Below are 13210 nucleotides of genomic sequence, written 5' to 3'. Positions count from 1 at the left end.
TGAAAAAAAAAACATTTAAATACAGACATGCGTTGTTTTTAAGACATAAACAAATGATAAATCATTCCCATAGTATCTTATTATTTATCTTTATAGTAAAACGTCCATCGCAAACGATTGAATCTTATTCTTTCTTTGAAACGGGGGTTCAGTGTCATATAAGCTCCTGATGTTACTGGAACCAGTGAATATCTGTTATCAACATTTTAATCTTACAAAAGTATTACGCTTATGAACGTTAGACATTTATTTGTTGTTGATATAAACTTTGTCCATTCTCACTGTTTAAATACTGATAACCTTGTTTTTATGGTTGTTATTGATACTTTAAAATGTGCTGGATCGAGTTGCGAGAGTGGAGGATTAAAAACTGGTGATATGAATCAAAATCTGCAACATGACAAACTAATTTATTTACCTTTGCCAGTAAAAGCCTGTTGCATAGTTCAGAAATGGATATTCTTTCATCAGCAATGATAGGAAGGCCGTATTTAAGTATACGGAACACAACATCGGGGTACCTATTCTGTGATAGCCTTATTCCAGTTTGCCAAAGTAAATAAAGGTCGCTGAGTTGCTTGTAGGATAAACTCTTCCACGGCACAGCGGCTGAAAGAATAGTTCATACTAGTAAAAACATTAAAGATAGAAGATCTGAAGGTCCCAACGTGAGCAAAAACTGAATTTCTTTGCTGTCATACGGGGAAACCAGAATGAGGTGAATATGTTGATCAAAAATTGTAAAACAGCAGCAAAGAGTACATTGAACGCTAAAGGTGTACTATTTTTTGCAGTTTGATAATAAACAAACAGATAATACACCTGTTTTTGAAAAAAGTTTTGAGAAAAGGTGGGTGCTTTCATTGTACAAGAGTTTTGAGGTTTCAACCTCAAAACTCTTGTATTCGGTTGTGGTCCTGTGGCTAGTGTCTCGGACTCACGGACCAAAGGTCTGTGGTTCGAATTCCACTCTACCCCAACTTGATTCCCATTTTCTAATAGTGAGTTATTTACAACTGGTTGAAAATGGCCCTCAAAATTAAAAATATTTGGGTAAATCATAAGAACGCAAATATTTCTTTAAAAAAAAAAAAAAACCTTTAACATACTATGTGAAAAAACTTCCTTAAGTCCCTGTGTAGTAACCTAAGGTTACTCATACTAAATTCGTTTTTCCTAGCCTTTAAAGTAAAATAATTGTGAAATTACATTCACATACTCTTAGATTTATAACCTTAATCATCATAATTATTTATTTTGTATTGGAAAACTCCTAAAATAAAGCATTAAAATGCAAATTATAATGCAATCGTCATAAAACAATATTTCAAGTGACAATTCGCACAGAGCCATATCTGCGAATTGCGTATCGTAGTGACCATTCCTTATCTCTCGGACTCTCTGCGGAGTATCGATAATAACTGCTTGAACACTATACAGCTGTTAAAAATAAAGTCCAATTTATTATTTTACAAACGCTCAAAAGTTTAATGACATCATCCTATTTAATAATGACTTTTTTATGGAAAGGGTCTTGTCTCAAGTGTAATGACATTATTGTTTATGTTTACACAACACTACAGAATATCAAAGCTACTTGAGTGATGATTGATTTACTCTCCCAATGGAATCCCAGAAAAAAATATTCCTGCTTGAAATTCATTAAGGATAATAATACTCAGTTCATTAACCTTCTTATAAACATAATTTATGTTAAAACTAACGCTCGGTAATATTCACGTTTTTGTTAATATAAACACATTTTTAACTTATGTATTTTGAAATAGGCATTCATTATTTCGAGGTTAAAAAATAAGTTTATGAGATGTTCTTCAAACGAATTGGAATATTTACCTTAATCTTATTATTCAATTGAATACACAATATATATTTTTTAGTACTTTCACGATTTTGATCTCACTATTTTATGCCTCGGAAAATGAAACCAAAAAAGGTACATGAATACACCACATATTTTTTTAAATACAAGTAATCAACAAATATACTTTTTTTAATATTTTAAATAACAATTACAACAGAGATAAAGAACATTTTAGAGAAGGTAATATGGAAGTCTAGGCATCTATAGGGCTTAAGACCTGTCATTGGCTGGTTTAAGTGGCCACTTTACGCACTGTGTACCATTCTGCCCATATTTGAACATCTATATCCCTTCAATTCTTTCATCTGTTAATGTTTGTGAAGTTGAAGAGCTGAAACTTTACCTTCACTAAAATGTTCTTCATCTCTGTTGTAAAATGTTAATATAAACAGCTACCCAGGGAGTTAAATCCAGTCCTTGTCTACGAAAATTTGGGAAAACTCAAAATATTGTTGACAAATCCACCTGGTCCATGAAAAAGTATAGAAATTTTTAAAAAATCCGGCGTCGCCTAGTATGTAGGTGAAATAATTCAATTACATGAATCTTACTCGCATAACTAAAGGTTTGAGGTCTTGAACTTCACAAACATTAACAGATAAAAGAGTTGAAGGAATATAGATGTTTAAATATGAGCAGAATGGTGAATGTTACACAGTGTGTAAAGTGGATACTTAAATTAGCCAATGACATGTCATAAGCCCTGTAGATGCCTAGACTTCTATATTACCTTGAAAAAAGCTCCCCAGGGAGTTGAATCTAGTCCTTGTCTACAAAAATTTGGACAAACTCAAAATATTATATTTTAAGTACTTACATTTTTCCTTCTTTGCACGACTGTTTGAATGCACTTCATTAAATATTGAATATTTATTTTAAATGTCTAGTAACGTTAATCCGAAAATTACATATTTTTTAAAGTTAACACATAAAATCACCACCAGTTACAGAAATCAAAAAAATGAACCATGCAAAAAATATATTATTTACAATTCGGAGACGCAGCACACCTTTTTTTTTAGTAAAGAGCGACTTTCGATTCATTGGTAAAAAGTTCCGAGGTCAACTGATTTCGTATTAGAAATCCGAAACTCATGGGATGATAGACTGATACCCGTATGCAGAGACAAAACTTAAGGTGAGGAAAGTACATTCTAATTTCAAATGCGGAGAATAACCCGCAGGTGAAGACAATAGAATGTACTCTCCTCACCTTAAGGTTTGTCTCTGCATACGGGTATGATAATTACTGTCCCCTTTCATCTTATTAAAATTATATGTGTGTCTTGCTCAGTAATCTAATTAGATTACATCTCTTTCTCTCAAATGAATGTTTTATATATTTGTCTCAGAGTACTTGACATTTTCGGAGATCATGATGGACAAAAAAATTAATTTAAAATTATCTAAAAAACCTAAAAATATGATTTAAAAAAATTCTGGTGCGTAAAGGATCACTTAAAGATTACGAAAAATTTCGTTGTGATATTCAAAGTAGTTGACGAGATATAAATGAATTAAGTGCAATTTGCAACGTCGGTTACACCATAGGAACGGGCGGGTTAAGATAATGGAAAAATAAATAAAAATGCATTACCATTACAACACTCCCAAAGAACAAGACATAGAGAGTAAACATCAGAACTCTTCATTGGAAATACTTGGCCATCAACATCATCGAAAAATTCAGGTGCTTGCCAGCTACGAGATAAACAATAAACATATTACGGCAGTTATAAAAAAACATTGACTATATCTATTTCAGTCACTCATTGTCAATGTAGAGTAAAAAAGTTTAACAAATTTACAGGAGACAATGATTTACTTACTTGTATTTGGCTATATGTTCCCTTTCAGACACATATTGAGAAGCACACTCTGGTCTGTATCGTTCACTAATTGATGGAGGCTTCTCATCCAAGATTAGATCAGTTTCTGGATGATCTAACATTCAAGTAAAATAAAATAAAAGAGAGCAGTGAAAAAAAGGCAGCGGTGAACTCTATAAACAATATATTTCTCTAAAAAAATATTTATTTTTGCACCACAACAGGCCAGGAGGCCCAATTACAGTAGTGAATCACATCACAGAACACCCAGGCTTTAGAAAAATCACATTTTATTTTTTTGTGTTCTCACCGGGAATCGAACCCAGAACCTTTCGTGTGTGAGTCAAGCGTCTTGATCACTACACCATGGAGGCCGCCAAAAAATAAGAAGTTTTAACCCCAGCATCAAGTTATTTGAGGAATTTGTGATTTTAGATATAAGGCAATTACATATTTTTAGAATAATGTTTGTGAAAGCAAATTATTCTACCAAATCCCAAAAGGAACACTCCCACACTACCAGAAGTCAAACTAGAGGATGGGTCATGGGGTCTATCACAAACTCTGAATTCGGGCAAAGAAATTTCAGGTTTCTGGGCCCCAAAATATTCAAAATGTTACCCGAACATTGTAAAACCATGACCCGGATTCAATAAAAAAAAAATTGTAAAAAATTGGTTACTGGGTTTAGGTTGAAAAAAATCGGAAAATTTACTCAAAATACTTTCTTAAATAATAAATGGTATAAATTAATATTGTATAACTGTATAGTCAATTAACTAGTAGGTAGTAATGTTATTGTTTATTTTTGCATACAAATGTCTACCTTAAAACAGGTTGTACCTAGTTAGGCAGACTAGACTTTTTTTTCTTTTTTACAATATAGATAAGAGGTAAAACAGAGTATTAAAAAAATAAAGCATAATTACATAGCAATGAAATACATATTAATAGTAAAAATAGTAAACAAAAAATCCCACAAAGGCATGGCCTGTTCGTGGGTATACAAGAAAATGTTAATGAATTTTTGCTCCTATAATAAATAATAAACAGTTATAATATTTTTGTGAAATATAAGAAAGAGAAAATAAAATATTCTGGAAAACATTATATGGTATTTTTTTTATAGTAATTAAAAAAGGAAATAAAAAATATTTAAAAAAAAACATTAAAATATTCCTTATTATTAAAAGGCAATAAAACATATCATAGAAAAAAAGAATTCATATCTTAGTTTGAATCCAGGATAGTGCGTGTTTTTAAAAAGAAGAAAAATTTTGAAAGTTTGGAATCAATGAAATATTATCAGTAAAAAAATAATTAAACATTTTTGGGCCTATAAAATATGCATGTCTCTGTGCGAGCCTCATTTTACAATGTGATATTTCTAACACACGATTCCTTCTTTGACTTTATCTATTTGAATCACTTTTAAATAAATTTTGGTTCTTAAATATATATTTTAAACATTGAAAACAATATATTTGTCTTAGGTCCAAAAGTGATCCAGAGAAATCTATTACCTAAGTGTATATGTAGTAGATAAAGTAATTGTTATTTTGTTAATAAACTATGATTATTATTACTAATGTTTGAATGTGGAATATCCAGGCTCGAAAAAGATCAATGTGATCTCACAGGAATCAAATTCAAAAACATATTGTTTTGGCCATTACACCTCAGAGCTGCCAACTGTTGATTTTCAAGTATTTTTTCTGATAGTAGAAAGGAGAGAGAAAAAAACCAGATATAGATCTTTTTTAAAAAAAAGATTGATTTGAATGCAATGAGCAACATTTAATTTTCACTTAACATTTTCTTTAATGCAGGGATTTAGTTTTGATCTTTTGAAGAAAAATATTTTAAAAAAGCCAGTGCTTGATATATTTTGTTAATGTATTTTATATTAATTTTGAAGAACAGATTTTTAAAAACGGGTTGGTTAGAAGTTCTCTGTGCGTTATCGGAGGATGATTCAAATCTGTAAGGGTGTTCATAAGTTGTAAAATTAAAGAAATATATAATTTAATGTTGCCGGTATCAAAACTACCCATCTTTGGTTTAATTTGTTTTATTTATTAAAAGAAAACAACAATTAAGTGTTAAAAATTCAAACCTTTAAGATTCTCATATTCAGGCTGTGGTGAAGAAAACATAAGTCTGTACGGGTCACCTTTGGTGCCATTTGTTCGGCCCTTATCAGAGTTGATGATGCGACTACAGAGCTCAAAGCTGCAAAGTTTAGCCACATCTCTGGCTGTTAACATGATCGTGTGACTGGATACTGCTGTGTGGACAAAGCCATTGTTCTGCAAATGGTAGATGGCGCCGGCAATGTCACTTACGTATTGAATGGCACTTTGAAATGATAAAACTGCTCCCTGTAAAAATATTAATTTATTTGACAGACTGTAAATACAAGGGAAAAGTCAATGAAAAGAAAACAGATAGTTGCTAAACAGCCTATATGTGCAGAAAAATAGGTCCATATTTTCCGCAGAAGCCGTATTCAGCAAGCGAATTGCGTTATTAATAGGTGAATTCTGACTTGCATTTGTATGGCTTCTAGGTGCATTAAACAGTGTATGAACATGCGGCTCGATTGTGGAATCATCTTCCATCCGCTATCAAAGATTTACTATAGTATCTCTGTTTAAATTACGTCTGAAAAAACATCTCCTTTCTCTTTCTTAATCTCTCCTCCTTTCCTTTTTATTCCTTTTCCCCATTGAGTAATAGTATTGATTTAAGTTAATTTATATGCAAATACAGTTATATATATGTTTATATATCTTTAGCTTTTTAATTATTTTTTACTATAGAATATGTTTTGCAACTTGAATTATAAAAATAAACCTTTATTTTATTGATTGGTTGGGAGAAATTGCCTTTGGCAATAAGCCCGCTAATGTACAATTTACATTATGTACAAAAAGTTAAATAAATAAATATGAGATCTCGCTCTAGTATGATTATTAGTAACATACAAACTGATCTCTTTCAGTATATTTGGATTATATATACTTCCAGAAATCAGCTTATAGATAATAAGTTTCCAAGAAAAATTGTATAATTATTATTTTCTTCAAAATATAAGTATCGCAAAAATTCAGTTTTTTTTATATTTTAGCCTTTAAACCATCCCTATTTCAAGGTAGTGGTTCGATTCAGAAGGGGTATGGTCTTTAATAAAAAAGAAGAGAGATTTAAAAAAAAAAAAAAAAATATGTGATTTTCTTTCTACTCGATACGGTGGAATATGAAGAAATATTTTGACTAGACTTAAGACAAAATTCTTGATATTTGGTAATAAAAATTTCCAGTTATTTCAGACAGTATTGTATGAAAGAAATTAATATTCATCACCATTATTTCCCTTTCCACACCAAGTGGTGGTGCATCATCATCATCATCATCATCATCAATGGCGGTACGCCCGTTGTGGGCCCTGGCCTCCTTCAGAATCCTCCTTGCACCCCGCGGCTCTTTTCCAGTACGTCAGGCCAATTGGTCAAATGCCACTTTCCGCATTACCCAACCATCTTAATTTTAGCCTGCCTCTGCTTCGTCTGCCTTCCAGAGTGGTATAAAGAATCTTTTTTGGGGTACATTGGTATCATTTTTTTGATATCATTCATTGCCCAACAATTGTAATCTTATAATTTTTATAAATTGTACAATGTTGGGTTCGCCATACAGTGCCTCCAATTTATAATTAAACCGTCTCCTCCACTCTCCGTTCTGGTTGACAGCACCAATATCTTTCTTAATATTTTTCTTTCTTATTAGGCACCATATACAATGACCGGTGCAACCAAGCGGTGCATAGGGCTCTGCAATAGTGCACCAAGTGCAGCATATTTCAATCATCTGTTACTTGACACTAAGGTGAACAGTCTTACGCTTTAGGTGCCAGTCTGGCAGTGAACCACTTTTAAAATCAATATTTCACATTTGTTCTGCAAGGAATCAAATCTTGGACCTCAAGCATGGTTGGTATATGTGCCAACCACTAAACTACTAGGACAAACTTCCACTTAATTTCCTTTTTCAGTTATTTGATAATTTATACAAAATAAATTATGTGGATTATTGACATAACTTATTTATTTTATTTTATTTATTATGGTTCACACACAATAAACAATACATACGAGATTGGTATAATAATCACAGTTTGTTACATTTAGATATTGTTCATCAATTATATGTGAACACAACATGCACAAAAAAGTTTTTAAAAAATTAATTAAATGGACAAACTTAAATAAACAGCGGTCAATTACCTGGTTATGAATGAAATCATACAAAGTGGTGTTGCATTCCTCAAACACGCACTGAGCCTTGTGATCTATGTCATAGGAAAACCCCATGAGTAATAAGATGTTTGGGTGACGAATAGTACTGAAAAACAAATAAATAATGTGTTTATTAACTCATTCACTACGGTGCTCACATACATCTGCGAGTGCCAAAGACAGCACTACTATGCGGTGCTCACAGCATATGTGAACAATTTATTATCAAAAAGGTTGGTAGCTAAAGTATTCATTATGTATAGTCTATATATTCATGGTCACTATTGATTTTAGCTAGACATATTTAGTCCGACGTGCAGTTATCTTTTTTGCGCAGTATCAGGGAGGCATCTGCAAGAGAGTGACAGAAAATCTATGTTCAAATACTCATTCATAAAACTCTTCTGCCACCGCATATCCTCTTAAGTATCTAACAAAAAAAAAATCATTTCATATTTTCACTGACAATATTATTGAATAATTTTGATTAATTAGTATGTGCATTTTAAAAAGCACCTTTAACGTTCTCTGAAATATTGGGATATCAAGAAGTGAATTGAAAATGAATGTTCATTATGTACCTCAGAATATGGATGTCTCTCGCAGCATACTGCCCTTCTGCAGAGCCCTTTACGGTGACGGGGGCTCCGGACCAGAGAGCCCTGGTGGCAGAGTCCCCTCTGTGTCCGGAGAGGCCGAGGGAAGACTGCCTTACCAGTGGGATACCACGGAAATGTCTCTCGGGTTTGAGATGCTCTCGATCCCTGCACGTCTATAAAAAAATATTCATGAAAGATTATTCATTTTTATATTATATTCAATAAGAGGCTATCAGAAACAAATTCAAAATAATATTTTGAGTATTTCCATATCTTTGTAGACTAATACTGAATTTTAACCATCATAGGATTTCATCTAAAGAGACAAATAGTGTTTTCAGGCAGGTTTTACATATTTATCTTGGTTAATTTATTTTTTTGAAATTTGAGTGTTTATTTATTAGATATTTTTAGACACCTTAAAAGAGTGGAAATATATTTTTTTCGATATATCTCAACAGGATTCAGTGTGTAACTATATCATTCATACACAAATTAAAAATATAATTAATCTTTTAGATCAAAAGTCAAAACTTAATTGTACAGCGTGACAAAATAAAAGGAAAAGAAATAAATTGTTTTAGATAACTTACTAAAAATATACAATCAATAAGAAAATATTTATTTTATTAATATTAATTAAAAAATGATAATTTTGAAACCCTTTATAATGAAGTGTTTGCCTGTGTATAATTAATTTATGTACTTTTGAATATGTTTATGCTATTTATCATAAGTGAATTTGGAATGAAGAAGTTAAGCCCTACGGGAAATTGGGCACAAAAAATGTTTTCTCAGGCGATGAAAATTAGAGAACTAAATTGACCGGCAAACTTTCTTAAAAATGAATAAAAAAAATATTAAAAAATATTTTAATAAAAATTAACTACATTGAACGACGTCGCTAATTCATATGAATCAACCAATTGTAAGCGAGTTGTGGAAGAGAAATTAAGACCTCACACGTGTAGCTATTTCAGAAATACAAAACTTTAAAAAAAATTATAGTGCTGATAATACGATACATAATTTTATTTTTTTAGCTTAGTTTAATAGCCTATTAACAAAAAAAAAAAAACAAAAAAATGAACTTCCTCATTGGTCTAATTTCTCCGCACATAAAAGTCACTTTATTTTATAACTTAAATATTTGAATATTATTTTTTTTAAATAATTTTTTAATGACTTTTTTCCCTCATTAACCTGATTTTATGTAGAACGCGACATCTTTGACGTTTTCAGAAAAAATATAACGGGATTTTGCATAATTGGTTGGTTGGAATGTATCAATGTGATAGAATGTGGAATAACCGGTGAACGACCAAAATGTAATGAAAAATATAATAATTCAAGTCTAAAAGTCTGGATTAATTTTACACCGAAAACTGTAGTTTTCACCCGCCCGGACACAGACACTTCATGCTCACTAATATCACTTCATTATTAATTCACCCATAAGGATTTATCAAATCTCTGTTTTGGTCTGGTATATTTAATTATCTAAAACATTATGCTTGGTACATGTACCTACTAACTTAAATCAACAAGTAATTTAATTCTGTTGCTTTTTTTACATTGTATTTATTGGAAAAAAATCAATGTAATTTTTTTAAAAAGGAGATCAAAAGATATTAATAATCTGGATTGAAAAACTGGCCCCTACTGATCACGCATATCGTTTATTTATTTGGAGGATCTTTTAAAAATGTATTTACTGGGTGGTAAAATCTAGTACTTGTTTACACATTTGAACTTGTTTAGAAATATTGTTAAAAAATACATTAGTTTATCGCCATCCAGTTTTAGTTTAGTTGTATAAATTATGATTAAATAAATAAACAAATATAAAAATGGGAGAGGTTGTATTGAATGCCTGCTGGAGGCTAACATTAAACTAAAATTCTCTAAAACCGGTATCTCCACTAACTGAGAATAAACCACATTTATTGTTCTAGGCTGGGTTTTGAAAAAATATTCGAATTTTCATACAAAAAGCATCACGTTTTAAAATTCTTACTATTACTTTCATAGGTATTTCTCAACACGTCCGCTTTTTTTTCCATTCTAAACACTAAATTTAAAAATCGTTTTTTAAATATTAAAATTAGAACTCTTAAAATCGTCGCAGATGAAGAAAGCGGGTATTCGAAAAAATCGTAGGGAAATATCACATACTACGAATACCGATAAAAATAGTATGTGAAATGGATTTGGAAATTGTATTTTCAAAAACAATCGCGGAGAAATTATGTTTTTATACATAACTATAAAAAATCAATTATTAAAAAAATATGTCCCTAGAAAAACGCGACATGTTCGGCATTGATTATTACGACGCCAAGATTCGTGATGATGTTCTATAAAAAAATCAAACGGTTACAAAGTTTAAAATTAACATGAATCGTGACGTATTAGGGGCGCGGCCAATGCAATGACCGTTTTCGCGGGAATTCAAAATTGTAAATTAAAAAATATTTTTTATGTTCTAATAAGTAGTAAAAAAATATTATTTTGCTCGACGGTATTTTGTGGACCCTGATTACTTTAAAATTGTAAAAAAGTGATGTTTCCCTATTCAAAAAGGGCCAGTTTGTTCAGATAAACAATACACAATCAACCCACACACAATAAATAAGATTGTGTAATGATTCCCTGTGGGATGAGATGAGGACATAGTAAATAGGAGTTGTAATCTGTTATTCTGGATGGTATATGTGACACCAGTGACCACGGCTGGTAATCAACTAATTGAATCCTTGATGCTTTGGTTTATGGGGATAACAAAACTGACGTATGGTCAATATTGTGCTGCCCTCAACAATTAAAAAAAAAATATAGCGAATCACGATTGCAAGTGTATCATACACACCCAAACATTTACATTCGTGTGAGAAAGAGATATAGGTACTTATTTCCTTAGTTCATAATATTCTTGTGTAACTCGTCACCATAGCTACGACACTAGCCGTAAGTGTTATTATTTATGGTAGCGAAAAATCTATTTAAGAATACAATAATTATTAGCGACCAATTGAAATTTTGGTTACAGCCAGTTTCGGTAAAAAAAAACGAGTTTCGGTTTAGGCCAAATATTAGCTGAAACTTCGGCTCAGCCGAAGCCTGGATTACGTTTGGCTGTGCTCGGGTGCATCTCTTGTCTCGTGACTCGGCCGCGTGACCCGTGACCTTTAGTTTGTTTCGATTTTCGGCCGGTGAGCGTAATAATGAATCTTTATTAACCATAATATACAAAAATAATAACCAAGTATATAATTTCTTACAATCTAACCGAAACTAAATAAAAATACAATAATAACGATAATAATAAAAAACTAAATAAAATAAACAAAAAAACTTTAGAAAACACAAACAGTTAGTTAGTTCCATAGCAACGAATCAAAACGCGCTAAAATAAACAAATTTATTTCATTAAATTTTTGGCATTTATTTTATTGCGTATTTTATTTACCACTTACTTTTTATTAACTCGTAAGGTGTAACAATAAAAGTGCTTAATAAATTTTGGGCGTTTTGAAGTTAAATAAGTTTCGGTTTTGGTTTCGGCCGAAACTAGAACTGGAAATTCTGTTTCGGCTGAAAATCTTGTTTCGGTCGGTTACTAATAATCATATACTAATAAAAACAAGTTGTAAAGGCCTAGTCCCTTACAAAAGTTCTCTATCTTTGTTGTAATATGAGCCTATTACAGGATAAGTAAACCCATCTGACAAAATGGCGACTAAACTGATATTTTTCATTAACATGGATGTTTTGTTTATTTATTTATACTTGTACATTGTTTGTATTCTTTTTTTTTATTCAGAATAATGTTCCCTCACTGGGGTGTCCCGTGTCGAGGGAAACATTTTACAAAATGTGAAACATGCCTTAAATTAGTTATTTAACAAAGTTAACATAATTATAATAATAAAAAAACGTAATTAATCCAATAAACGTAATTATCATTAACATAATAAACAATATAAACTAAAATAATCATAAAAAACATAACCAATTTATATAGACCAAATTTCATAAACAATACCCAAATTTTACCTATTTGGCTTGATCCCCTCATCGATCCGTGTGCAACCTACCTCCACTATCCATTTCTTAATAGCAATTTTATACTGTGAGAACTTACTAATTGTCCTTATGGATAATGGAAGTAGATTGTACACTTTAACCAAGTAGTAGGCCAATCTTCTTTGACCGAAGGTTGTATTTATTTTTGCAGCATCAGGGTGGAGTATCTAGTAACTCTTGTATTTGTAACGGAAGGTAGAGAATAATGTTTACGTGCGTATAGTAACAGAGCTTTTACATAAAGTTGTTTTATAGTTTTTACATTAAGATTTTAAAATATACCGAGGGAGCTAGTTCTGATTGGGACTCTTAAGATATTATTTATTAAAGCCTTTTGTGCAATTATTATTTGCTTGAGATTATTATTTTGTACTTAAAGAACCAGGAAAAAAGGTTTTTTGATTGTACTGATTACAGATAGTATAAGCAATGAGTTAAATTCACATTTTAAACATCAGTCAGTACACTTCACCAGGAATGGACTCATATGTATTAATTTTTCTTAACTCTAGAGAA

At 31.2% G+C, this 13210-nt stretch overlaps 1 protein-coding gene across 1 annotated transcript in view; it reads right to left on the bottom strand.

Moving 5' to 3' along the window:
• The window catches only part of LOC148285010 (uncharacterized), a 67770-nt gene that overhangs the window by 10197 nt on the left and 44363 nt on the right, over positions 1-13210 (bottom strand). The window contains exons 3-8 of the mRNA XM_088231364.1: positions 8591-8781; positions 7998-8115; positions 5828-6092; positions 3712-3826; positions 3480-3583; positions 419-609 (exon numbers count right to left, since the gene is read on the bottom strand). Coding sequence (XP_088087490.1) covers positions 419-609; positions 3480-3583; positions 3712-3826; positions 5828-6092; positions 7998-8115; positions 8591-8781 — 984 coding nt within the window. The remainder of the gene's footprint in view (positions 1-418; positions 610-3479; positions 3584-3711; positions 3827-5827; positions 6093-7997; positions 8116-8590; positions 8782-13210) is intronic.

The sequence above is a fragment of the Micrasema longulum genome, unplaced genomic scaffold (genome assembly GCF_059751315.1).
Source record: "Micrasema longulum isolate JH-2025_06_02 unplaced genomic scaffold, ASM5975131v1 h1tg000069l, whole genome shotgun sequence".
Lineage (NCBI taxonomy): Eukaryota > Metazoa > Arthropoda > Insecta > Trichoptera > Brachycentridae > Micrasema > Micrasema longulum.
This window is presented reverse-complemented; position numbering and strand designations above follow the sequence as displayed.